This window comes from Myxine glutinosa, chromosome 6, assembly GCF_964187855.1.
Source record: "Myxine glutinosa chromosome 6, kmMyxGlut1.1, whole genome shotgun sequence".
NCBI lineage: Eukaryota > Metazoa > Chordata > Myxini > Myxiniformes > Myxinidae > Myxine > Myxine glutinosa.
This window is the reverse complement of record NC_136266.1, coordinates 120,556,256-120,582,145: the sequence shown is the minus strand read 5'-3', so window position 1 is coordinate 120,582,145 and position 25,890 is coordinate 120,556,256. Positions and strand designations below refer to the sequence as shown.

The 25,890-nt window shown below is 44.5% G+C and overlaps 1 protein-coding gene across 6 annotated transcripts in view; it reads right to left on the bottom strand.

The window, feature by feature from the left end:
• Positions 1-25,890, bottom strand: part of LOC137414106 (uncharacterized) — a 150,814-nt gene that overhangs the window by 74,827 nt on the left and 50,097 nt on the right. For all 6 annotated transcript variants that reach the window (XM_078780440.1, XM_078780438.1, XM_078780441.1 and 3 more), the window contains 7 exons: positions 12,824-20,940; positions 12,539-12,667; positions 12,315-12,443; positions 12,014-12,137; positions 10,587-10,664; positions 10,370-10,467; positions 577-715 (listed from right to left, as the gene is read on the bottom strand). In XM_078780440.1, the coding sequence (XP_078636566.1) occupies positions 577-715; positions 10,370-10,467; positions 10,587-10,664; positions 12,014-12,137; positions 12,315-12,443; positions 12,539-12,667; positions 12,824-20,937 (8,811 nt within the window). In that variant the 5' untranslated portion in view covers positions 20,938-20,940. The remainder of the gene's footprint in view (positions 1-576; positions 716-10,369; positions 10,468-10,586; positions 10,665-12,013; positions 12,138-12,314; positions 12,444-12,538; positions 12,668-12,823; positions 20,941-25,890) is intronic.

Genomic DNA, 25,890 nt, shown 5'->3' with positions numbered 1-25,890 from the left:
CAACTTCTCTCCTTGTGTTGTTTTGTCTTCATGTTTCCCCTTTGCCAAACTATGTGTCTGTTAACGCTTTGCCCCCTGTTGTTGTGCTCTTCCTTGAGCCTCGACACCTGTATACAACAGGCATTTTAAGGCCATTTCCCTGCTAGAGCGGGAGTTAGCCTTCCGGGCCCCATGACAATCTTCTCCATTTTGTCCTATTTTCTGCATTTTGTCGTATCTTCTGCAATTTGTCCTATTGTCCTCAACACCTGTATGATAAAAAAAAAACCTGGCATAATCTCAATGTGCTGCAGCAGCAAGATTTACTTACTACATGTCTCAAATAACACAAATATTGGTATTACTTAAACATCCAGTCCTGGTAACGGAAACATCAATTTAAAAAAGCTACTTCGTTGCAACACGTTTGGATTACATTTCATTTGATCAAATTGGCATGTCATGTGCGGTTCTTTTGAACCTTGACTGATCCAGATGATACACATGGCATTTGCAATTTGTCTTCAGAGTTGGCATTTGTAAAAAGAAGAAGTTCCAATTGTCAAGTCATAAAAGATGCAAAGCCAAAGTTTTTACCGACTCCTTCTTGCGAACACGGTCCTTGTCTTTAATTCGTTGACCCTTGCCTACAGCCGAACGCACGCTGGTACGATTGTCTCCACCAAGGTAACCACGACAAGTCGCTGCACCACAGTAGCATTTCTGAGCCTCCTTTCTGTGGGGGTCCAGGATATGAAAAAAAAACCCAAAAATAATTTGAATATTTTGTACAACTCTCCCAATCAATCAAGATTATTTTCCTCTATTGACTCAATTTTAGATCAAACTTACAACTGTAGGTTGACACATGTAGTGTTCCTAAATTAACTGATGGCTCTTGATGCAGGGAACCCAGGTTCAAATCTATTCTTTGTTGGTTCTCTATTAATGTATTTTTCCTATGTGTAATTTACATACGAGCTCCTATATGCAGAGGCAGATTAAGATTTTTGGGGCCATGGGCATAAAAAAATATTTAGGCCCAAAACCCCTCTTTCCCCCCACCCCCCTCCCCAAAACACGAATGCATGAAAATACATTAAAACATAGACTCCATTCAATGTTGTATCGAGTTAATAAAGCATACATTACATTAACTGGTCAATTTTGCCAAACACGTGTTTGCCTCGGCATCGTGTAGCGCCACTCCTGGTTTTGGTGGGAGAAGGTACTACAAGTGATGAAAGCTCTACAAGCTGACTGGTAATGGAACACACCCCAGCACTTGCAGGCGTGTGCTCAGTTTCTGGATCTGTCATTTGTGTAATAAAAAAAGTTAATTCCGGATGATTTTCAAACCTTTTCGCTTTTTGTTGACCTATTTTTCACTTTTCAACACCACTGGGGTAGTTTTGTTTAATCCTCAAAACAGGTGCTTTGATTTGAAAAAAAACCGCAACGTTCCGCCATGCGCACGGGTTAGCCCATTTACTAATGAAGGGTTGTTTTGTTATCGTACAAAAAATTGCAGTATGGATTTGCGAAACAATATCGATATTGTTATGCTTGTGGGGGTAGATGACGAAATACCATAGTATAGGCAGGATTGTATAGATGTAGCATGGCCCGTGGACACGTAGGAGATATCTCGATGTATAAAGTAGGGAAACTGGAGCTTAAGATTGTTTATGTGTATTCACACGGGGGGGTGGAGCATTTTTTAATTTGATTTATTATGTGACAATGCTTTCTTTCCTTGAGATGGAGCATTCCCTTTGCACTGTGTTTATCACCGCTCAATAGCTGACATGTTTTGTCAGCAAAGTGAGACCCCCAATCTTGAGTGGGGGGAGGGGGGTGGGGAGGTGAGGGGAGGGGTGGGGTCCATCTTGACAGATTGTCAACCATGATAAGTCGTGGAGGCTTCTCATTATCTCAGGGCCCCCATGCAATAGCATAACTCTCATGGCGCCTCTGCCCGGCGCCCCTGGGCACGAGCCCTGCGTGCCCGTACGTTAATCCGCCACTGCCTCTATGAGCCTTAGAAAAATATAAATACAGAAACATTTAAAATTCACCTCCAACGTTAAATCTGAAGCGTCAAATGAAAATGTATATACAGGGTGACACAGAAATCCTGAAGCTCTGCAACGATTTAAATACTACTTTACTGTATCATGCTAATGCATAGAATTGATATGTCTTTCTTTTCAGATTAGGGTTTAAGTTTGTGACGATGTGGATCATTGGACAGCTGGGGTACAATCTTACAATCTACCCATAATCTACTCTGTGAAATGATCCGAAGTGGAGTAGGATAGTTAATGCCCTCAGTTAGTTCATTATCCCCATGCGTTTTGAAGAAAAAAAAAAAAAATGGGGAAGATGTTATCGGCTCCAACTTTTTGTGCATCTGTCATGTTATCGACTCCAGAGGTTGGGCAGAAATTCACCAAACTTGGGAGTTATTACCACCACGAGGTACGAGGGTGCAGGAACAGCATCACTTTTGGGTTTGGGGCCAGCAGTTCAAATAGCAAAAAATGCAATTACGGGTACATTTTAAAACATTTTCCAATGAACCTTTGTACATGCAATCCAAATTGGGGAACGCATGACATAAGTAACAAAGTTTTTGGATTTGACCTCCGGGTTATGCCCAAGGGGGTGGGGGGACCTGGGATCACAGCCCAGGTCAAAATGGGGGGAAAAATTTTTTTCACTCGAAATTTGATATTGGGTCATTCCTGGTGGAACGTTTTGCCATCTTTCAACTTTGCTTTTGGTGGGAAAGGTGTGGATTTGCGATGTCGCACCATCGACTTCGCTCCAGTTCATATTTCGATCTGTTTTTATTATTATTATTTTTTTTTTTGTATACAAGATCGAGGCTCGAGAAAGAGCTAACAATCACAAAAAGTCAACCGACACATAAAACACAAAATAAGGGGAGCGGAACACAAGATGGGGAGAGAGGGGGAAGGACACAAACACAACATTTGAGAGCAAGGACATCGAGAGAAATGTGGGAGAGGGAGGGCTTGGGGGGAGGTGGGAGAGGTATAAAACATATCAACACTGCAAGGACTTCCAGGAAAGAAGTTGGAATTTCAAAAAAAAGTGTATCTGGGGTGAATTAGCAGGGGTAGAAAAGATCAAGGTTTTGGATGGGGGATAAGAGATGGTGGTGAACAGCTGTTTTAAAGACTTCTTGTAGTCTCGAGAAAAGTGTACGAATACTTCAGATTCATGTTGAAGGTCTATCACCCCGCTAAGCGTGACAACCTGTCCAGACGAGCAAGACAACACAACAATGATGTTATTGTACTCGAGGAAACACAGTGACTGGAAGTGAAGTGACTCCTATCTCATCCAAACCCACACCTGATGGAACTTCTGCAGAGCCAACTGGTCTGACAAATCATTAAAATAACAGCTACAAGCAACATACCAAGAGGCTTTCGGAAATCCTACACCGATTGTTGGTCACCAGAATCTGAATCCCTCCTAAAGGAGTATGAAAAGACAGGCAATCCGACAGGCAACACAACTGTTGTCATCTCTAGACTCAGCATGACAGATATGGACTGAAACTGTGGAAAACCTGGATTGCACACAATCCGGTGGGAAAGCTTGGAAGCTCTTCAGTCACCTTGGTGCAGCTCGTCTCCTCATGAGCACCATCCATTTCAAGTCACTGCGAGTGTTGTAGCCTCAATAGTCCAGCAGATAGGTGCTAAAAAATGAACTAATTGTGCACTTTATGATAAAAGCATGAAACTTGGCAGACTCATACTAGACATCATGGGGATCATTTTAAAGATTGGAGGCATTCTGTATCTGTCCTGTGTCCACCGTAGCGGCCATTTTCCAAAATGGCTGCCATCGAGGAGATTTTGCTGATAAGTGAATGACAAAAATACCTCTATTAACATAAAATATACATGTTCATGCTATATATGTAGTAACTTACTCAAACACAATAATTATAAATATGCCCTAAGAATATATATTTAATGGATATATGGACCAATATAGGTATTTTGATGGTTAAAATATTAAAGAAAATGAACAAATTCCTTAATATCACTTTTTTTTTTTAAAGATAAGGATCATATTATATTATTAGTTATAAGTTTAGAAGTAGAAATTGTTAGTAGTCATAATTATTAGATATAAGTTGTTATATTTGTTATTAATCATTATATGTTATAAGTAAAACATGTTTTAAATAATTAAGTAGATTAATTAAGGTGTTTTTTTTGCAGATCAGATCCAGAATTCTTGCAATATTGAAGAAATATAATTTTCTATAATTTATTGAATTGGTGTGGTTGTGTTTCTAATAATCATTGCTTCTGTCTGTTTCAGATTGTTGTGAGTGTTAATCTAATCTACTGCTCATCATCATGAAGAAAGTCTTCAAACTAGTTCAAGCTGGCAGTGATATCACCATGTCTGTGAATGAGGACGATACACCGATGGACTGGAATAAGTGTCTCATCTGCCAGGAAAGCACCAGTGAGAAACTCACGTGCCCAGCAGACTTTGCAGAAAGGTTCCAAGGAGCTGGGTATACGTCTATTGTTCAAACTTTATCAGCATTCAACGAACTCGGTTGCTTGCCACCAAAGCTTAAGTTGACTCGAATGGACGATGGTAATGGACTGGAGAAAACATTTTCAAGTGGGAAAGCAAAATTTCATAAAACATGCAGACTTAAATTCAACCAAAATGAACTCAAACGTGCAGCTAAGCGGAAGATATGTGTAACGGACAAGAGTTCCTCTTCTGGTGAAAAGGAAAAATTCAAACGTCAAAAGGTCTCCAGGACTGGTGATGCTGTTAGCCATTGTTTCATCTGTGAGAAGCCCGCATCTGATGCCCTACCTCTCCATAGAGCCTTGACGTTTGGCCTTGACACTCGAGTGTGACAGTGTGCAATTAATCTCCAAGATGAGCGTCTGTTGGCAAAGCTCAGTGAAGGAGACTTAATCGCTACAGAGGCTGAGTACCACAGCCAATGCTTAGTGTCATTGTATAACAGAGATCGAGATAGACCAACAACATCACATGACGAATGCAACACAAATATTGCTCATAACACTGCATTTGCTGAACTTATTTCATACATGCAAACTGCTCTTGAGGATGACAACATTGCCCCTGTTTTCAAAATATCTGTATTGAAAAAACTATATACTGATAGAGTTAACCAGCTGGGAGAGGGATCCTCTGTAGTTCACTCTACACGATTCAAAAATAAAGTTCTAAGCTACTTTCCTGAGTTAGAAGCGCACAATGAAGGTCGCGATGTGCTTCTTGTCGCCAATGCAAATATTGGTAAATCGCTAAGAAGTTCGTGCCAGCTCGACGGTGACAGTGAAGCAGTGTTCATCTCTCGTGCTGCAAACTTTGTTCGTAGAGACATGTTAAGAATGAAATGCTTACCATTCAGTGGTTCATTCAAAGAGGATTGTCAAGAAAATTCTGTGCCTCACTCACTGCTGATGCTGGTCACAATGATCATGTATGGGACAGATATCCAAAACCAAGAAAACTACTTGTCACAGCCAGCTTTGTCTGTGACATATAACAGCTGTGTGCGTCGACGACAACAACCATCATTGGAAACGAGACATACTGAACAGCGTGAGACACCACTTCCACTATTTCTCGGATCATTGATCCACTCAAGGACAAGATCTCGAGATCTAGTTGATACACTTTATAGGCTTGGATTGTCAGTTTCATACGACCGTGTGCTAGGCATGTCTGCAGATCTAGGAAACTCTGCCATTAGCCACTTTGAAAGTATTGGAACAGTGTGCCCACCTGCACTCCAAATTGGAGTATTCACAACATCAGCAGTCGACAACATTGACCATGACCCGACAGCAACAAGAGCGCATGGATCTTTCCATGGAACGGGCATCTCCTTGTTTCAGCACCCTGACACTGAAAATTGTGGGACTGAGCAAATGCGCATACCTTTAACAAAATCTGGCAAGAAGGTCCGAAAACTACCAGAAAGCTACACACTGGCACCTGCTGTCTCTGCACTGAAGAACGGGCCGCCAGTTCCAGAAGTATGTGGCCTCATGCAATCAGACTGCAGTCTAATGACTGCAGCAGTGGCAGAAGAGCAAAGGTGGTGTGATCATATTAGCAACGTTGTTGATGATAGAAATGCAGATAAGGATATACATGTGTCATGGGGTGCATATCACGCTACAAGAATAGAATCATCAGAGACCACTGATAATGGCCCCACAGCAGTCAGTGCTCTTCTCCCTCTATTCCCTGATGACTCAAAGTCAATCGCAATGATAAGACATTCAATGGAGGTGGTGAAAAAAGCTGTAGCCATACTCAATCCGGGACAAATTCCAGTCATAGCGTGTGATCAGCCATTGTTCAAACTTGCCAAAAACATTCAGTGGATGTGGCCAGAAACATATGGCGAAGGCTCATTTCTGGTAATGTTGGGTGGTCTGCACATCAAGATGACTCTGCTTAAGGCACTTGGTGATCTGTTAGGTGGCAGCGGTTGGACATCGGCAATAGTGCAAGCTGACATAGCTACACCAGGAACTGCAGACTCATTTTTGAAAGCGACTCATGTCAAGAGAACTGCTCGTGCACATCAAGTGACTGCATGCACACTGCACAAGCTTCTCCATGAATCTTATACCAACTACCAAGTATCCCAGGCAGACACTGATGCTGTATCATTTGAAGAGTGGTGCAAATGCAGAGCAGAAGCAAGTCCACAATTCTATTTCTGGCAGCTTGTGCTGGAAACACAGTTGAATATACTGGTCTGGGACAGATCTATTCATGAAGGCAATTTCCTTTTGTATGTGGATGCCTTGACACAGCTGGAATGGCTCTTCTATGCTCTTGACCACTACAACTATGCAAGAGCTGTGTCCATTCACTTGCGGGACATGGTGGTGCTTAGCGACAAACAACCAGGTGTGTTTGCAGCTTTTTGCAAGGGAAAGTTCACCGTCAACAAGACATGCCGACCATTCTCAAGGATGTCTTTGGACGAAAGCCATGAACAGAACAATGCCTGTGTGAAAGGTGATGGGGGAGCAGATGGTCTCACCGAAAATCCAGCAGCACTATTGAGGTGGATGGTGGCTGGACCAGAGATTTCCTGGGTGGTTGGTGAGTTTCAAAGTGAACTGGACAGGAAGGAAGCAGCATCACACCCACACCATCACGAGGACAAGCCAGGTAGGTCTTATAAGTATCTCCATGAAATTTGGCTAGTTTTTGTATTGCATTACTTGTTTTGTAAAACTAAATATTTTGACAGTTGTGTAACCCCCAATTACTATATATTTTCAGGAACACAAGTGGCATTCCTCAAGAATGTGAAGTCTCTGATTTTAACAATGAAAACTATGGGCAACCCCTTCTCTGACACCAGTGGAGATCTCTTGGTCCTTGACACACGAGAGGTGGTCGATTCATCTGTTGTTGATTCTGTTCGCAAAATGAAACTACTTGGTGAAAATCAACACAACGAGTTCTTTAAGAGTCGGCTGGTGGAGCGCACAACTGCACTCAATGATAGAATAACAAAGAACAATTTGCCTTTGTTCAGATGGTGTCCTGAGAAAGAAAAGTCTCGCACCCAGGAGCAGCTGCTGTCCATGAAACGTGACCGCAATTTGTTTTCAACATTGTACATTGCCAGTCAAATACGTGGAGCTGACCTGGAAGATTTTTTCCAGCATGAAAATCAGTCATTTCCACCTTCAATATCAGACTACGGGAAAATGAGACTTGGCAAAAAGTCAGACTTGCTCCAGTGCCTGGAAGATCTGGTGCCACATAGTGATGATGCCGACCACACTACATCTGAAGTAGACATGGTCATCATTGATGGTGCAGCTATTGCCAACGTGATTACGCCTGGTACATCAGAGACATTCAATGGGTATTCTAAAGAGTTCATGAACTATGTACGGAGGCAATTCACAGGCTCTGTTTGCCGTGTTGATGTGGTATTTGATGTATACAGAGCAGATAGTCTGAAGGCCGCCACAAGAAAGAAGAGAGGGAAGGGCATACGGATAAGAGTGGAAGGAAACAAGAAGCTGCCTGGAAACTGGTTACAATTCCTACGGGAAGACGGTAACAAGACAGAACTTTTTAATCTCCTGAGTGAACGAGTGACAAATGAAACATTTCCTGGTATAGTGGTCATGACTCACGGAGAAGAGCTGCGTTGTTCAGAGACAATTGACTCAGACTGGTTGTCCCCTTCTACACAGGAGGAAGCAGACACAAGAATGCTGCTGCATGCAGCAGATGGGGCCAGGCAAGGTTGCAAGAACATCTTGCTTAGAACTGTTGACAAAGATGTAGTCGTACTAGCAGTCAGTCTTGCTCACAAGCTTGACACAGTGCACAGCTCACTGTAGCATTTGGAATGGGAAAATCGTTCCGTTACCTAGACGCAACTCACATGGCACAGACGCTGGGAAATGATAAGTGCAATGCAATACTTGCTTTTCATGCACTGACAGGGTGTGACACCACATCCAGTTTCACCGGCATAGGAAAAAGAACAGCATGGTCATCATGGAATGCGTTTGTTGATGTCACGCCAGACTTGTGCAGACTTGCACATACTCCAACAACAGCTAGCATAACCCAGCTTCTCCCAAACATCGAGAGGTACATTGTGCTTATGTACGACCGTGGAAGCTCTGATGATAATGTGAACATGGCCAGGAAGACTCTGTTCACACAGAAAGGCAGGAGCATTGAAAACATACCTCCTACTCAAGATGTTCTCTATCAGCATCTACTTCGAGTTGGTTATCAGGCTGGCCATGTATGGGGTCAGGCCCTGCTAAAAGCACCTCACCTGCCCAGCCCAGCAGAGTTTGGATGGACGCGAAAGAACAATTTGGCCGAATGGGAAGTGATGTGGAGGAACCTGCCCCCTGCTGGTGCAGCATGCCGTGCTGTTATTAAGTGTGGCTGTATTAAAGGCTGCAGAGGAAGATGTAAATGTGCGGAAGAAAATCTACCCTGTACATTACTCTGCAAGTGCGGTGGTTGTGAGCGAGAAGGGTGACAAGAGAACGGTTGATATTGAAACATGAGTGTTCTTGGACGTTATTGTTCTATCTCATGCACACCAAAAAACTTTTGTACTACTACAGTGTAATTTTCTGAAGTGTTTTCCTAAATGAAAGGAAGATAACACTTTGTACAAATAAACTAGTTTATCGAAACCAGTTTGTGTTACTTTATTCCTGGAATTTTGCATTTTTCCCCTCCAAATGCCCTTAAAGTGACACATAGAGGTCCCCAAAACAATCAAAATGAATATTTATGTTATCATATATAATCCTTGGGGATACTTTAGTGTGCAGATGATATTAAAATAACAATTTGATATTTTCTGATGTAATATAAATTTATTCTCGCTAAATAATGATTCTGACTCTAATTCGCCACGGGTGACACGGGACAGATCCAGAATGCCTTCAATCTTTAAAATGTTCCCCATAATGTCTCGTATTAGTGTACCAAGTTTCATGCTTTAATCATAAAATGCACGATTATTCACCTATCCGCTGGACTACAAGGCTTAGCCAAAATGAAAAAGGAGTCACCAACAAGCAAACAAAGAAGCAGAGTTGTCTTCCACCATGGCTAACCTCCCATCATCTTCTGAGCTGGCTGATCCCTATACTACCCTTGATGTTTAATCTGCTGTGAAAGATACCAAGGCTCGGGAAACGAGACATGATGAGATATACCCTGAGGTCCTGAAGAACCTAGGAACCAAAGGTTTTTCATGGCTAGCCACCTTTTTCACAAGTATTCACACATCAGGCAACATTCCTCAAATGTGCAGAGAAACTAAGGTAATCGCCATCTTTAAACCAGGAAAACCTGCTGATGACGTTGCAAGCAACTGGGCATTCCTCTTCTTTACACATCATATGTGCCGTTGGAACGTCTACAACTCACCCACACATCTTTGGTCGAGCCCAACCTCTCAAAGGAATAAGCAGGTTTAAGACCTAGAAGGAGCTGTGTTGACCAAGTGTTGGCACTCACAAATTTTTTATTTTTTTATTTTTTTTGTATACAAGATCGAGGCTCGTGAAAGCCACATTGAAGCGAGCTAGAGTTACCTAGATAGACTTGTCTTTAGCTTAGGACACAGACTAAAGACATGGTCCACTACTGAAGACTGCTAAAGAGAGAATCTGTACAAATACTCGAAGGACGCATCTTGAGTGAGTAAATATTCCTTTATAAACAAAAACAAGACAAAAGGAGAGTAAATAGCGGAGCATAGATAAGTCATTTTGGACAAAAGCATCAGTACAAAGGAAAGTGTACGTACCCATATCGCTGAAATTGGTAGTCAAATGTGAGTTCTGTGCCAACAAGAATGGTATCTTTGGTGAAGAAACCCACACGAAGCTGCCCATTTACTGTCCACTGTTTCACAAAAAAAAAAAAGGAAAAAAAAGAGGAATTAAAATTGCTGTATTTAACAATCCACATACCAAAACAATCTCTGCCACTCTGCATTATCTTTGGATGAACTCTTCCTGTACCTTTTGAGTTTCACAGTTGGGCTCACAACTGTGGTTCATGAATCTCGAGCAATTCCCCTTCAACGTAGCATCAATGATCTGTGGCAAGAAAAGCAGCGTGATCTTTTTTAACCAAGATAATGACAAACAGATTTAATGATTAGCGACTGTGGTTTCCTCCTCGAACACCAATAACTACGGATTTTTGCAAAAGGTGACTGATGTGTAGAGGAGCGACTTGTCCACAATTTATCTGATGAAAATATCACGACAGGAATCGCCGATGACGGTTCAGGGTGCCAAAGGACATGAGGTATGCCTGCCAACCGAAATATAAAATCTTATGTCACACTGATCTATTCTGACCTACCTTCAAGGTAATAAAATAAAAATAAAAACAAAATAAAAAACCCACATTTAGAGGCCATTTTTCCCCGCAAAGCGGGGGTTGGCCTTTTTCGGGGACCGTGGTTGTTGTTTTTTGGTCCCCTTTTTGAAGCAATGTTTTACGGCCGGATGCCCTTCCTGACGCCAACCCTTTTTGTCGCCTTTTTACGACAAGCAGGGAATTACCAGTGAACTGGTACTCAATTAGCCGACCTCGGAAGGATGACAGGCTGAGTCAACCCCCCTGGCGTTAATTCTGCAATCGACCAGGATTCGAACCCAGGATCCTTGGATCCTAAGCTGGCACCCTAGCCGCTAGCCCAACACCAGGCTTACCTTCAAGGTAAACATTTCAAATACCATTTTTGGATTCAGGAATGGAATTAATGTCTCTCAGGATACTTCACATCCACTTTGTAGATCCCCTAAGCACATAGTTACATCGTGATCAACAACAGCTCATTGGTAAGGAAAATGTGGTCTTATTTCCACACTAGGATGTAACTTTAAGCACACATTGAAATGGCAGTTTTGGAGTGCATAAGGTCAATTAATTAGTACAGCACATCGTCGATTAATATCATGGATGTGTTCCTAAAAACTGCAAAGTTATATGAAATGACCTGCTGGCAGGATTTCCTAGAGGTATGCACACTCACCTCTGAGCTGTCCAGCCTGGGTTTGATTTCCAACCCAGCTGTAAACTGTCATCCTGGTGTTTTGCATGCAGAGCGATTCACAATGTGTGTTCCATCCCTCGAATGGACGTTAAACTGGGCATCCCATTTACCAGCATTATTTAGTGAACGTTAAAGATCCCATGGTATCCTTCACGAAGAGGCGGCGAGCAATTGCAGGCACCCTGGCCAAATTACAAATCCCTACTACATCCTAAAAGGGCTCTGCATCAACCGCACAGCCAGCAATGATGCAACCTCCATATTAAACTAAAGACACAAAAAGAAAGCAAACAAATATTTTACAAATTAGCTGCTTAAAATTATGCCTCAGTCATCAACAACCCGAGTCACAGGAACAAGCATTGGCCAAAGCAGTCAAACCTCATCATTCTTCAACGCCATGAAATAGAAATGGACATTCTTCTGCCGAGCGTAGTCTTTCGCACGAGTTTTGAACTCCTTGTAATCCAGAACTTCACCACAGTACTCCAAAACAAAGGTACCTCTGCAGGTAATATGGGTAAGAAGTGTCTGTAAAAATATAAGGCAATATACACAGTACTCAGAAGCACATCAGTAAAAGCATCATGTCGAGCCCATGAACAATGCCTCCACACTTGCCCCCCCACCAAAAAACCCAGCTTGATCTATGATGAATCAGAATTTGATAACAGCATCGTACGCTGCGAGGTCTTCAGCTGTATGGAGTCCCCAGCCTTTATGGTGTGTTTTGAAGACTTCTACTCGGGCATATTCGCGTTTTTGGAAGCGGCGGTTTGTGCAGAATTCACCAGTCGGGCATCGTGAGGAGCTAAGAGCAGAGAAGAGGCAAGTTTCCACTGGTAAACACATCACTCTCAAACACAATAGGAAATAACCATAAATGTATGTGACGCATGAGCATACCACTCAATCATCAAAATTCGGTTGAGGCAATCATCACCACAAGCTGGAATGCCCTGTTCTTTGTCCTCCTCAGAAACGCAGCACTCGCACCTCATTTTCTTTATATCTCGATGAGACTTAGACCTCTTCCTGCACAGGAAAACAAAATTGTTTCAAATCTCCCTTTAATGTGTGCACAACCGCACAATTAAAAATAAAGGATTTCCAAAATATCAAATTGTTGTAATTAGAGAATTTTAAAAACAAACAAACAAAAAAAAAAACATGTATTTTAAAAATGCATACCTTTCTGATAAGTACTGATTCTCATCCAAAACATCAAAATAAGAAGGCATTTTTCCTTCCACAGCAAGTTTCTTCCACTTTTGTGAATCTTCAAAGTCATCCATTGACCACACCAATTCTTCAAATTCAGGTCCTTTGGCTTCTTCTTGATCCTTGACATCTGGCTGCACATCCACCAAGTCAAGTTCGCTATCAGAGTCAGATTCGGATGCCACCTTCTTCCTTTTGCCTCTGCTCTTCTTTTGAATGCTGGGTGGAATATCAACAGATCTGTTGATCACGTCTTTTTTGCTCTCCAGAGAAAGGATCCTTTTGCTTCGCCGTCTGCTTCCCTCTTCTGCACATTCGTCCTTCACTTGGACCGTGCTCTCTGCAACGGTCACAGTCTTGTTCGTCTCATTGAACAAAGCAACAGGAGCACCAGTAGCTGCCATCTTAGAGTTCCACCTGGGTGTTATTTCAGATCTCATTTGAAGTTCAGGAAAGGTGGGAGCAACAGACCAGTCCTCCATGGAAGGGTGTACCATTTGGCCTTCAACAGATGGGTCCAGAATAGAGCAACTCTTTGGTGACTCCAAAGTCGGAGCTTGCTGTTTCAAGAAGTAACCATCTGAATTCGATTGTGGAAAATCATGTTGATAACCCTGATTTGCAACACCAACTTGTCTAATGCAACTGACAAATTCGGTCATGTAATTCGATTCATTGGGTGCAAAAGCTGGTTTCCCTGTTGACAATAAGTTAGCATAATTACAAACATCATTTGGGAGTGAGGTTTTTGGAAAAACTATTGGAATCGGAAACGTGCTTAACTTGGAATCCTGACGAGAAACGTCTTCTTCACTCACTTGCCAATGTGTAGCATTGGATTCATAAATGCTTTGAGTTGGAGCCTCGCAACCTTTGAAATCTTCGTGCTGATTGCTGCTTGTAACTACAGCGTGCACATCTCCAACACAAGGCGGAGGTCCAAGTCCATAGTTATCCATGCATTTGAGTTGCTCAGCTTTTTCGGCATGATGAACCTGAAGTTGTGCATCACCACTTTCCACTTCCATCTGGCTGCTTGCACAAAGTTCGTGCGAATCCACAGAAAAAGATAGAGGACCAGCCAGGTTGTGCATTTTTGTGAATGGTTGAATGACTGAAGTTTCAGCAAAAGAAGAAACACAGATATTGGATGTTTTGCAAGGTTTTTCTATGGAAATGGAACTTTTGAAGTCAGGTTGCATGCAGTGCAAGGCGTGCTCATTATGAGACCAACTGTTCTTTTCCATGCTCAACCCAAATCGATCACGAGAATGATTTGGCGACTCATTATTGTCTTTTGACAGGAACCGGCCCTCAACATGTTCTTCAGAATGACTCAAATGAACACGCTCTGGATGGTGATTGGTATCAAATGCACGTTTTTGAAAGAAACTATGAGATGGCTGTACCTGCCCTGCTTTGTCCATAGAACCACGTCCATTATCTATCCTTTCCCAAGACCTGCTCTTGCCTCCTGTGTTGTGAGAGTGGATATTTTCCTCAAAAAAAGTCTGAGAACACTCCCAACTACTAAAATGGTCTTGACAAGGGCTCCTTTGTCTTTCTGAATGATCTCGGGAATGGCTCATTATTTGTCTAGGTTCTTGTGTCTGAATTCTGTTCCCTCCATCTTCTGGAGATTTGTTCCTCCTATCCTGTTCGAGAGAATGATTAGTTTCTACTCGTTCCCCAGACCAAATTATTTTATTAATTTGCTCAAATGAGCAGCTGCTTTTTTCTCTACAATCTTGAGAGCTGTTTCTGCTGTACCTATGACCTCGTGATTTACTTCTCTCTGTTCTATGACTCCGTGAATGACTCTTCCTTTCACTGTGAAATGGAGAGTGGCTTTCACAATAAATAGGCACACGAGATCGACTTCTCTGCCTTTCTAAAAAGGACCCCGAGTGACCTTGCCTGTCCCTGTGGTCTCGAGAATGACTTCTGTTACCACCATGGTCCCAAGATGGGCTTCTTCTTTCCCTGTGCCGCACAGACTGACTGCGGTGGTCCCTCTTGAGATGGGATCGGCTTCGTCTATCCGCCCTCTCCCGGGACCGACTCCACTGTCCACCTGCCCTCTCCCGTGAACGGCTTGGTCGTCCACCTGCCCTCTCCCGGGACTGACTCGGTCGTCTGCCCGCCTTCTCCCGGGACCGACTCCAATGTCCGCCTGCCCTCTCCCGGGACCGGTGTCGTCCCGCCCTCTCACGAGACCAACTCCGCCGACCGGCCACCCTCTCACGGGACCGGCTCCGCCATCCGCTCGCCCTCTCATGGCACCGGCTTCGCCGCCTGCCCGCCCTCTCACGGCACCGGCTCCGTTGCCTGCCGGCCCTCTCACGGGACCGGCTTCGCCATCTGCCTGCCCTTTCCCTGGACCGGGTACGCTTTCTGTCCGTCCGCTCTCTAGACCGGCTTCGCCGTCTGCCAGCCCTCTCACGGGACCGGCTCCGCCGCCCGCCCGTCCTCTCACGGCTCCGACTCCGCCGACCACGCGCCCTCTCATGGGACCGGCTCCGCCGACCTCCCGCCCTTTCACGGGACCGGCTCCGCCATCCATCCGTCATCCGATGAGACCGGCTCCTCCGTCCATCGGCCCTCTCGTGGGACAGGTTTTGTCTGTCCACTCTTTCATGTGACCAGCTCTTATGTCTGTCCCCATTCTCCTGAGACAGGCTGCGTTTTCTGTCTGCTCTTTCACAAGACTGATCCAGTCTCTCCAACATCTCAGAAGACTGATCCAGTCTCTCCACCCTCTCAGAAGACTGATCCAGTCTCTCCACCCTCTCAGAAGACTGATCCAGTCTCACCACCCTCTCAGAAGACTGATCCAGTCTCTCCACCCTCTCAGAAGACTGATCCAGTCTCTCCACCCTCTCAGAAGACTGATCCAGTCTCTCCACCCTCTCAGAAGACTGATCCAGTCTCTCCACCCTCTCAAAAGTCTGATCCAGTCTCTCCACCCTCTCACAAGACTGATCCTGTCTGTCCACCCTCTCACAAGACTGATCCTGTCTCTCCACCCTCTCAGAAGACTGATCCAGTCTCGCCACCCTCTCAGAAGACTGATCCAGTCTCGCCACCCTCTCAGAAGACTGATCCAGTCTCTCCACCCTCTCAGAAGACTGATCCAGTCTCTCCACCCTCTCAGAAGACTGATCCAGTCTCTCCACCCTCTCAGAAGACTGATCCAGTCTCTCCACCCTCTCAAAAGTCTGATCCAGTCTCTCCACCCTCTCAGAAGACTGATCCAGTCTCTCCACCCTCTTAGAAGACTGATCCAGTTTCTCCACCTTCTCAAAAGACTGATCAAGTCTCTCCACCCTCGCAGAAGACTCATTCAGTCTCCCCACCCTCACAGAAGAATGATCCAGTCCGTCCACCCTTTCAGAAGAATGATCCAGTCCGTCAAGCCTTTCAGAAGAATGATCCAGTCCGTCCGCCCTCTCAGAAGAATGATCCAGTCCGTCCGCCCTCTCAGAATAATGATCCAGTCCGTCCGCCCTCTCAGAAGACCGATCCAGTCCGTCCGCCTTCTCAGAAGACCGATCCAGTCCGTCCGCCCTCTCAGAAGACCGATCCAGTCTGTCCACCCTCTCAGAAGACTGATCCAGTCTGTCCAGCCTATCAGAAGATTGATCCAGTCTGTCCACCCAATCAGAAGACTGATCCAGTCTGTCCACCCTCGCAGAAGACTGATCCAGTCCGTCCAACCTCGCAGAAGAATGATCCAGTCCGTCCACCCTCTCAGAAGACGGATCCTGTCCGTCCACCCTCTCAGAAGACGGATCCTGTCCGTCCACCCTCTCAGAAGACGGATCCTGTCCGTCCACCCTCTCAGAAGACGGATCCTGTCCGTCCACCCTCCCAGAAGACGGATCCTGTCCGTCCACCCTCTCAGAAGACGGATCCTGTCCGTCCACCCTCTCAGAAGACTGATCCTGTCCGTCCACCCTCTCAGAAGAAGGATCCTGTCCGTCCACCCTCTCAGAAGACTGATCCTGTCTCTCCACCCTCTCAGAAGACCGATCCTGTCTGTCCACCCTCTCAGAAGACCGATCCTGTCTGTCCACCCTCCCAGAAGACTGATCCTGTCCGTCCACCCTCTCAGAAGACTGATCCTGTCCGTCCACCCTCTCAGAAGACTGATCCTGTCTGTCCACCCTCTCGGAAGACTGATCCCGTCTTTCCACCCTCTTGGAAGACTGATCCCATCTATTCACCCTCTCAGTAGACTGATCCCATTTGCCCACCCTCTCGGAAGACTGATCCCATCTGTCCAACCTGTGGGAAGACTGATCCCATCTGTCCAACCTCTCAGAAGACTGATCCCATCTGTCCACCCTCTCAGAAGACTGATCCCATCTGTCCACCCTGTGGGAAGACTGATCCCATCTGTCCAACCTCTCAGAAGACTGATCCCATCTGTCCACCCTCTCAGAAGACTGATCCCGTCTGTCCACCCTCTCAGAAGACTGATCCCGTCTGTCCACCCTCTCAGAAGACTGATCCCGTCTGTCCACCCTCTCAGAAGACTGATCCCATATGTCCACCCTCTCAGAAGACTGATCCTGTCTGTCCACCCTCTCACAAGACTGATCCTGTCTGTCCAACCTCTCAAAAGACTGATCCTGTCTGTCCACCCTCTCAGAAGACTGATCCTTTCTGTCCACCCTCTCAGAAGACTGATCCTGTCTGTCCACCCTCCCAGAAGACTGATCCGGTCTGTCCACCCTCCCAGAAGAGTGATCCGGGCTGTCCACCCTCCCAGAAGACTGATCTGGGCTGTCCACCCTCCCAGAAGACCGATCCGGGCTGTCCACCCTCCCAGAAGACCGATCTGGGCTGTCCACCCTCCCAGAAGACTGATCCTGGCTGTCCAACCTCCCAGTAGATTTATCCTGTATGTCCATCCTCTCAGAAGACTGATCCTGTATATCCATCCTCTCAGAAGACTGATCCTGTATGTCCATTCTCTCAGAAGACTGATCCTGTATGTCCATCCTCTCACAAGACTGATCCTGTATGTCCATCCTCTCACAAGACTGATCCTGTATGTCCATCCTCTCACAAGAGTGATCCTGTCTGTCCACCCTCTCACAAGACTGATCCTGTCTGTCCACCCTCTCACAAGACTGATCCTGTCTGTCCACCCTCTCACAAGACTGATCCTGTCTGTCCACCCTCTCACAAGACTGATCCTGTCTGTCCACCCTCTCACAAGACTGATCCTGTCTGTCCACCCTCTCACAAGACTGATCCTGTCTGTCCACCCTCTCACAAGACTGATCCAGTCTGTCCACCCTCTCACAAGACTGATCCTGTCTGTTCACCCTCTCACAAGACTGATCATGTCTGTCCACCCTCTCACAAGACTGATCCTGTCTGTCCACCCTCTCACAAGACTGATCCTGCCTGTCCACCCTCTCACAAGACTGATCCTGTCTGTCCACCCTCTCACAAGACTGATCCTGTCTGTCCACCCTCTCACAAGACTGATCCTGTCTGTCCACCCTCTCACAAGACTGATCCTGTCTGTTCACCCTCTCACAAGACTGATCATGTCTGTCCACCCTCTCACAAGACTCATCATGTCTGTCCACCCTCTCACAAGACTCATCCTGTCTGTCCACTGTTGCAGGCGAGCAACTTCTCTCAGTTCTCATGGGAAAATGGCTTTTTCTTTGATTTTGTGACCTGCTTCTCCCCTCACCTTGATCATAGGAACAGCTTTTACCACAAGCAAGAGACTTGCCATTTCTGTCCAATATTTCTGGTGTATCGCTGTGTCCACCATCTATGTATTCCTCGTGCCTCCGAGAGTTTTCCCTCGAGAGGCTCTCTGTTGAATGCATGTCCTTCGACTTTTTACCTGAGGACAAGGCAAAAAGGGATTTGAAACTTTGAGATTTGTCACTGAATATATCCCCTTTTTTTTCATCATTTTCATTCTGTTCTTCCAACAATATTTCATCAAGTCCTTTGCTGCTTTGCCCTTTTTCATCACAAACAGTTTTCTGATCATCTTCTGAACTTTGATCCCCATCTTGAGAACCAATAATTTTCTTTTTAGCAGAACTTGTACCTTCATACAAAGCTTTGACACAACTCTCGATCTTTTTTACAGCATCTATATCTTCTGGAACAGTATGATTACCACTTTCATCGACTATTTTGTTGAACTCTTTCAACAAGCACTTATTCTCATTTTCACCAGCAACGTTGTGCATTTTTCCACCAATGGTTGTACCTCCAAAACGAGATTCAGTCCAAATATCCCGATCAAGTGTGATCAATCTCTGCTCATTTGTGTTCGATGGGAATGCATTTTCTGCATATTTTACTTTTGTTCGCCCAATATTGTTCCGAGCAGCTTCAGCCTCATAATTTCCACTTTTACCATTACTGGACTCTTGAACACAGCATTTGAGATCCACATTTTCAGATATTACAAGTTCCTCCTTGACAACATTATTCTGCAAAAATTCTAAAGAATGTTCATGATTTGTAGAGGAATAAATGTCTTTTTCTGGCGTTAAACCATGTGTTTTGTTTTTATCACTGGCAACATTTGAAACAGGTACAGCTGCTCTGTCATCTTCATCACTCACCAAGTCAGGCTGGCTCGCAACAAAGGCAGAATCAGGCTTGGCTTGTATACTATTGGTTTCAAACGGCACAACAACAACAGATTGCAGTCTGCCGTAACGGTAGCCATAGTCGTCATCACTTTCATCTTCTTCAGACTCAGACAGCATGTTGGCCTGTTCACCATCATCATCGTTATGAGAAGAGGAAGACTCGATCTCATTGTTGTTTGAACAGTGGATATCGCTCATACAATGCGGTAAATTGCCATCATTACGTTTAAAACCAGTGTCTGTGGATATCGATTTTCTCGCAAAATCATTTATATTCGCTGTCGGTACTGCAGTGTCCGGTTGTACCTGTTTGTGAATATACGGCTCGTGAAGAAAATCACAGCCAACAGATATTTTGTCTCCGACAGTTGCCTCTTGCATGTCCATTTGCATCATGTTATATTGCTCTTGCTCTTTGCAAGGAGCAACATCAGGAATTATCTGGATATCAGCAGAATTGACATCCACATTAATGTTGTTCTTCAATATATTATTATTACCACTACGATTTATATCAACATTGTCATCAGCCATGTCCCACCGCTTAATTTTTCTCTTTGTGTCATTTTTTACATGCTGTACATTTGTCTTGTCAATTGGTTTTGACTCCGAAGAATCTGCTTGCTGTACATCTTCCACAGTGTTGGAAAGAGAGGGTCCATTTTGAAATGATTGCTTGGCTTCATTTGCACCCACAAGGTCCACTGCAGCTGAATCATTTTGCCTCCCGTCATTATCACTCATCTCTCTATGAGCAGGTGGTGCAGAGGCTGGTTCACTTTGCAGGTGCCAATTTGGGGCTGGCTCACAGTTTATGGCATTTGATTGAAGAGGACTCAAACATTGTGCAGTTATGCCCTCCAGCTTCAGTTCTACACTCCGTGAAACTGTACCTAGGAGATGCGCTTTCTTATAATGCATTTTTGTCCATTCAATTTTCACTTCCTTCACACCAGCAGGGGAAGGAAGCGAAGGGGGGAGAAAAGGAGAGAGAGAAGGCAGGGGAGGAGGAGGGGGAGGAGGAGCAGGAGGGAGAGGAGGAGGGGGAGAAAGAGAAGAAGGGGGAGAGAGAGAAGGAAGTGGAGGAAAAGATGGAGGGGGAGGTGGAGGGGGAAGGGGAACAGGAGGAAGACTGATAGTGGAAACCGAAACAGATGATAATGCATTTGTGGCCTCCAATGCATTGGGCACAGATGGAAGGCTGGAAGAATGTGGAGCCACATGAGCAGAGGCTTTTGGCACAAAGGGTTTTGACCAAGCGTTGGCCGCCTTCTGCGCCCTGGCCAGAGCTCTGGCATCCCTTCTTGAGGTAATGCAGAAAGAAACCTTCAAGCGGTCCTTTTCCCCTGAATTTTGCAAGTGCTTTGTGGTGGTGTTGTTGTTCAGCCCCAAATTTGAACTCCGCATATTTTCACGTCTTTCTGCAGAATCTGACTTCATGGGCTGCAAACAAACAAATGCAAATACGTATGCAACAAGGTATAGTTGAACTGAAGACAAAACAAAGATCTACATTCATATGCAATTATATTACTTTCAGAGTGGTAACAAAGTGTGCACAAAGATATATCGGCTTGGGTGGTAGACATCCGAGCATGCAATAATTTAAGCCTCAGGCCTCAATCCATGCACAAAGCAAAGCAAAAACACTCAAACATACAGGAAAATCACAAAGAACAGAAGTTGGTTTTGTCAACATATTAAAATGTTTTGATTGTACAACTCACCTAATCCTTCAAAAAGAAAAAAAATTTGTTTGATTTAATTTGGAAAAAAAATTGTTGTCTCGGCTCCCATGGTCTTCCATTATATCCTTGGCTATTCAAGCAGACGTAAGGTGGCCTGTGACCTTCATTGTCTACAAAATTTTGACTTTTGCTCCTTATCTGGATTAAAAAAAAAAATTCTTCTATGTTTTTTTCTTTTTCTTTTTTGGCTGCTGGGAGCAAATATTAAAAATGCAGTGCAGGTAATCAACAAGAAATCCAGGAACCTTGGAACCGAAGCGTTGCCAGCTTTCAGGATATCCCGGGTTTCAGGATAAAAGAACAAGAAACGAAGGATTTTGAAATGTTTTTGACAATAACATAATTGTGTATACACAGTGTTAATTTATTGGATTATATACATTACACCACCATACTAATTTATCCTACAAACATAAATGTTGAGGGAAACAGTCAGCTAACAAGAGGGATGGCAAAACAGTCACTAGCCGTCACATCACTCAGCAATTCAGCGCACTTGGTCGTCACTCCACGATGACTGAACTAGTCCGAGATGTGTCACGAGATGCTGGGCGGTGTGTGGCCACATCAAAACCTCCGCTAAACTTAGCGCGCAATATATTGTGCATCCTTTCGACACCATGACTGGTAAAGGATCACCAAGTGATACTGGTGCTTCGGTGCTTAAGAAATAAAGGAAGGCTATTTAAATGAAGGTGAAATTAGAAGTGATCGAGCGATAGTAGTGAACATTTTCCATCTGAGCGCTTGGACAAGTTACGAACGATTTGTTATTATCTTTAAATTATAGCTTCAGCTTGAAAAATTAGCAGTTTTCATGAAAAATCGGATTTTAGGATCTTTGATTTGTGGTTGGTTACCTGCAGTAATTTTACAAAGATTTACTCCAATTCAGCCTGGATTTTTTTTAATGGAAATCACCACAAACAAAGCATAAAGCTACTCTAGGTAAGAGGTGTATCTCTAGGTGGGAAGGTTAGAAAAAGATAAGGATAAAGCAAAATAAATAAATAAAGAAAAAATAATAAGAAAGCATCCAAGACACAGGAAGTAGCAGAAGTCAGGTAAAATGTAATTAAACCTCAAATATTTAGGAAGTAGGAATTGACATTGCTCTTATTCCTGTTGACATTGAGTAAATTGTAGGATAACGGGAAGCACGTTACAGGGGTAGTGAATTCCAGAGCGCGACAGCACGAGGGATAAAACTATCTGCATAGCCTTTCATTCTGCACTTTGGATCAAATGTGCAGTATGGAATACTGTTCTCAATGGAATACTGTTCTCCCCTATGGGCTGGTGCTCCTGCCTCACACCTGGCCTGGCTTCACGCTGTTGAATCCAAAGCTTTCAAAATCATTGGAATCTCCCGCGATGAAGCTACCTCTGAGGGCCTTTCACTCACTCACCGCAGGCAGGTAGGTGGTCTTTCTGTCTTCTACCGACTCCTCTCCGGCCTTGCTCCCCCAGCTCTCTCTGTGCTCTGTCCCCCAAATATTCCTACAGGTCGCACAAGATCTGCCAGCAACCCTCTGATGGTTAAACTGCCGAAATCAAGACTTTCTGCTCACCTTCACTCTTTCATTCCTCTTTTCTCCCGCCTCTGGAACAAACTCCCACACTCCCTTCAATCCCACTCCTCCCTCCAGGTCTTTAAAACAGCTGTTCACCACCATCTCTTATCTTCCCCCATCCAAAACCTTGATCTTTTCTACCCCCACTAATTCACCCCAGATCCACCTTGTTTGAAATTCCAACTTCTTTCCTGGAAGTCCTGGCAGTGTCCATATGTTTATACCTCTCCCACCCCCCTCCCCCCCCCCTTCACATGCCTCCCCCCCAAAGCCCTCTCCCTCCCACAGATCTCTCGATGTCTCCATGTCTCTCGGTCCCTGCTCTCAAATGTTGTGTTTGTGTCCTTCCCCCTCTCTCCCCATCTTGTCTACCGCTCCCGATGTTATTTGTTTTATGTGTCTGTTTGTCTTTCTGTGTGATTAATGTTCGCTCTTTCACGTGCCTCGATCTTGTATACAAAAAAAAAGAAAAAGAAAAAAGAAAAAAAAGAAAAAAAAAGAATGTAGTGTATGGGTGTGCAGAGATGGCAGAGTCTTGCGTCCAAATACTCGTATAGGAGGAACCAAGTTAGAAAGTCCAACAAAACATTTGCATGAAAATTTCTGGAGAACAAACCAAGAGTGGAAACTGACCTACGGAGAGAGAGAGAGAGCAGTTGAAGAGTTGAATCCATCTCCGCACCAACCAGGTTAACTATGCATTTCTGGCGCCTATCAAGTAAAGATAAGTGGCAAGCCAGTGCTCCAGCCCAAATGTAGCAACAGTACTCCATGAGGGGATGTATAGTTGTCTTATACAGGTACAAAACAGTCTCATGAGGTAAATACCTCTGCACTCAATAAAGACAATCAACTTGTTTGGAAGCACTCTGAGCAATACCAGAAATGGACATATCCCAACGGAGGTTAGAGATGTCCAGACCAAGAAGCCGAAGCTTAGATGATTATATTAAGCTTGAAGACCCCATGTGCAAAGAAGGGAGAGACCTGCTTCTAGAGTGAGAAATGGCCAACAATTTAGTTGTCATTGTATTGAAGCCAGTCATGCCCTCACTTCAACACATTCTCTAAATCATTGCCCAGTGAAACCCCAACCTCATTACGAGTGCCATCGAATGAATCAGATGTACAGTAAAGTGCGGATTCATCAGCATATATGGCTAGCTGAGACAGAACATTACCGAGATCATCAATATAAACAAGGAACAGAGTGGGACTAAGGACAGAGCCCTGTGAGACACCAGAATTGATGGAACAAGTAGGAGAAGATTGACCCTCAAGTACCACCTTCATCTTGCGATTTGTAAGGAAAGCCTAAATGATTGAATGCATCACTTCAAATCACTCCTGATCAAGTCAGTGAAAATGTAACCAGGTAAATTGAAAGAAACGGAGGAGATGCCACTGTCCAACCAACACTCGGATAGAGTCAGCAGGTCAGGTGAGTTAAGCTGAACAAAAGATTACACAGAAGAAAAGTTGGAGCGAAAGCCCCTGACATTGGAGAAACAAATATTAAAAGGATTTGAGCGTCGGTGAGCATGGGCTGGTGGATTGGCACATGCAGGTAGAAATCTGTTATTCTTAGATTGTAGAACCATATTCATAGTGATAAGAACAGAGCCAAGATTGTGTTAAAACTTCACTCTCTGCCGCTCCATTCCTCTGCCCTCAGATCGGCAGTCTGCAGCCTCCTCACTCTCTGAAGACTTGGACAAAATCACAGACTGGTCAAACAAGTGGAACATGTCTTTCAATCCTGACAAATCTCACACTCTTACTATGTCTCTCCGAAAAGATCGACTGGACAACCCTCCTATCTACTTTCTCAACAATCCTCTCCAAGAAGTTCTGTCGCTCAAGCTTTTGGGTCTCACTATCTGCCATGATCTTTCTTGGGAAAACCACATTTCCAAGCTGGCCTCCAAAGCCAGTCGCCGACTGGGCATCCTCCGTCGTGCGAAGTCCTTCCTCGGCACACCTGAGCTCCTCACCACATACAAGGCTTTCATCCGCAGCTCAATGGAATACTGTTCTCCCCTATGGGCCGGTGCTCCTGCCTCACACCTAGCTCGGCTTCATGCTGTCGAAACCAAAGCTTTCAGAATTATTGGAATCTCCCGCGATGAAGCTATCTCTGAGGGCCTTTCACTCACTCACCGCAGGCAGGTAGGTGGTCTTTCTGTCTTCTACCGACTCCTCTCCGGCCTTGCACCCCCAGGTCTCTCTGTGCTCTGTCCCCCAAATATTCCTCCAGGTCGCACAAGATCTGCCAGCAACCCTCTGATGGTTAAACTGCCGAAATCTCGGCTCTCTGCTCACCTTCACTCTTTCATTCCTCTTTTCTCCCGCCTCTGGAACAAACTCCCTCACTCCCTTCAATCCCACTCGTCCCTCCAGGTCTTTAAAACAGCTGTTCACCACCATCTCTTATCTTCCCCCATCCAAAACCTTGATCTTTTGTACCCCCGCTAATTCACCCCAGATCCACCTTGTTTGAAATTCCAACTTCTTTCCTGGAAGTCCTGGCAGTGTCCATGTGTTTTATACCTCTCCCACCCCCCCCCCCCCCCCTTCCCATGCCCGCCCCAATGCCCTCTCCCTCTCACAGATCTCTCGATGTCTCCATGTCTCTCGGTCCCTGCTCTCAAAATAATGTTGTGTTTGTGTCCTTCCTCCTCTCTCCCCATCTTGTCTTCCGCTCCCGATGTTATATGTTTTATGTGTCGGTTTGTCTTTCTGTGTGATTAATGTTCGCTCTTTCATGAGCCTCGATCTTGTATACAAAAAAAAAAAAAAAAAAAAAAAAAAAAAAAACTTTGTCAGGAAACTCGAAGTATATAACGGAAACTAGAGAATTCATAGTACACGATACCCCACACAGTGTTACTTCAATTTTAATAAAATAATGATTTTAACGGTCGTTAAAAAAAAAAATCCCAAAGTTATTGCCATTGTAGTAGTCCAGAAGAAACCCAAAATACATCCCCGATACACTACCCCATTGATATTTAAAATTGAACTACTGCAAAACTGAAGGTTTGTGGAAGTATTATGACAGATGATTTTTG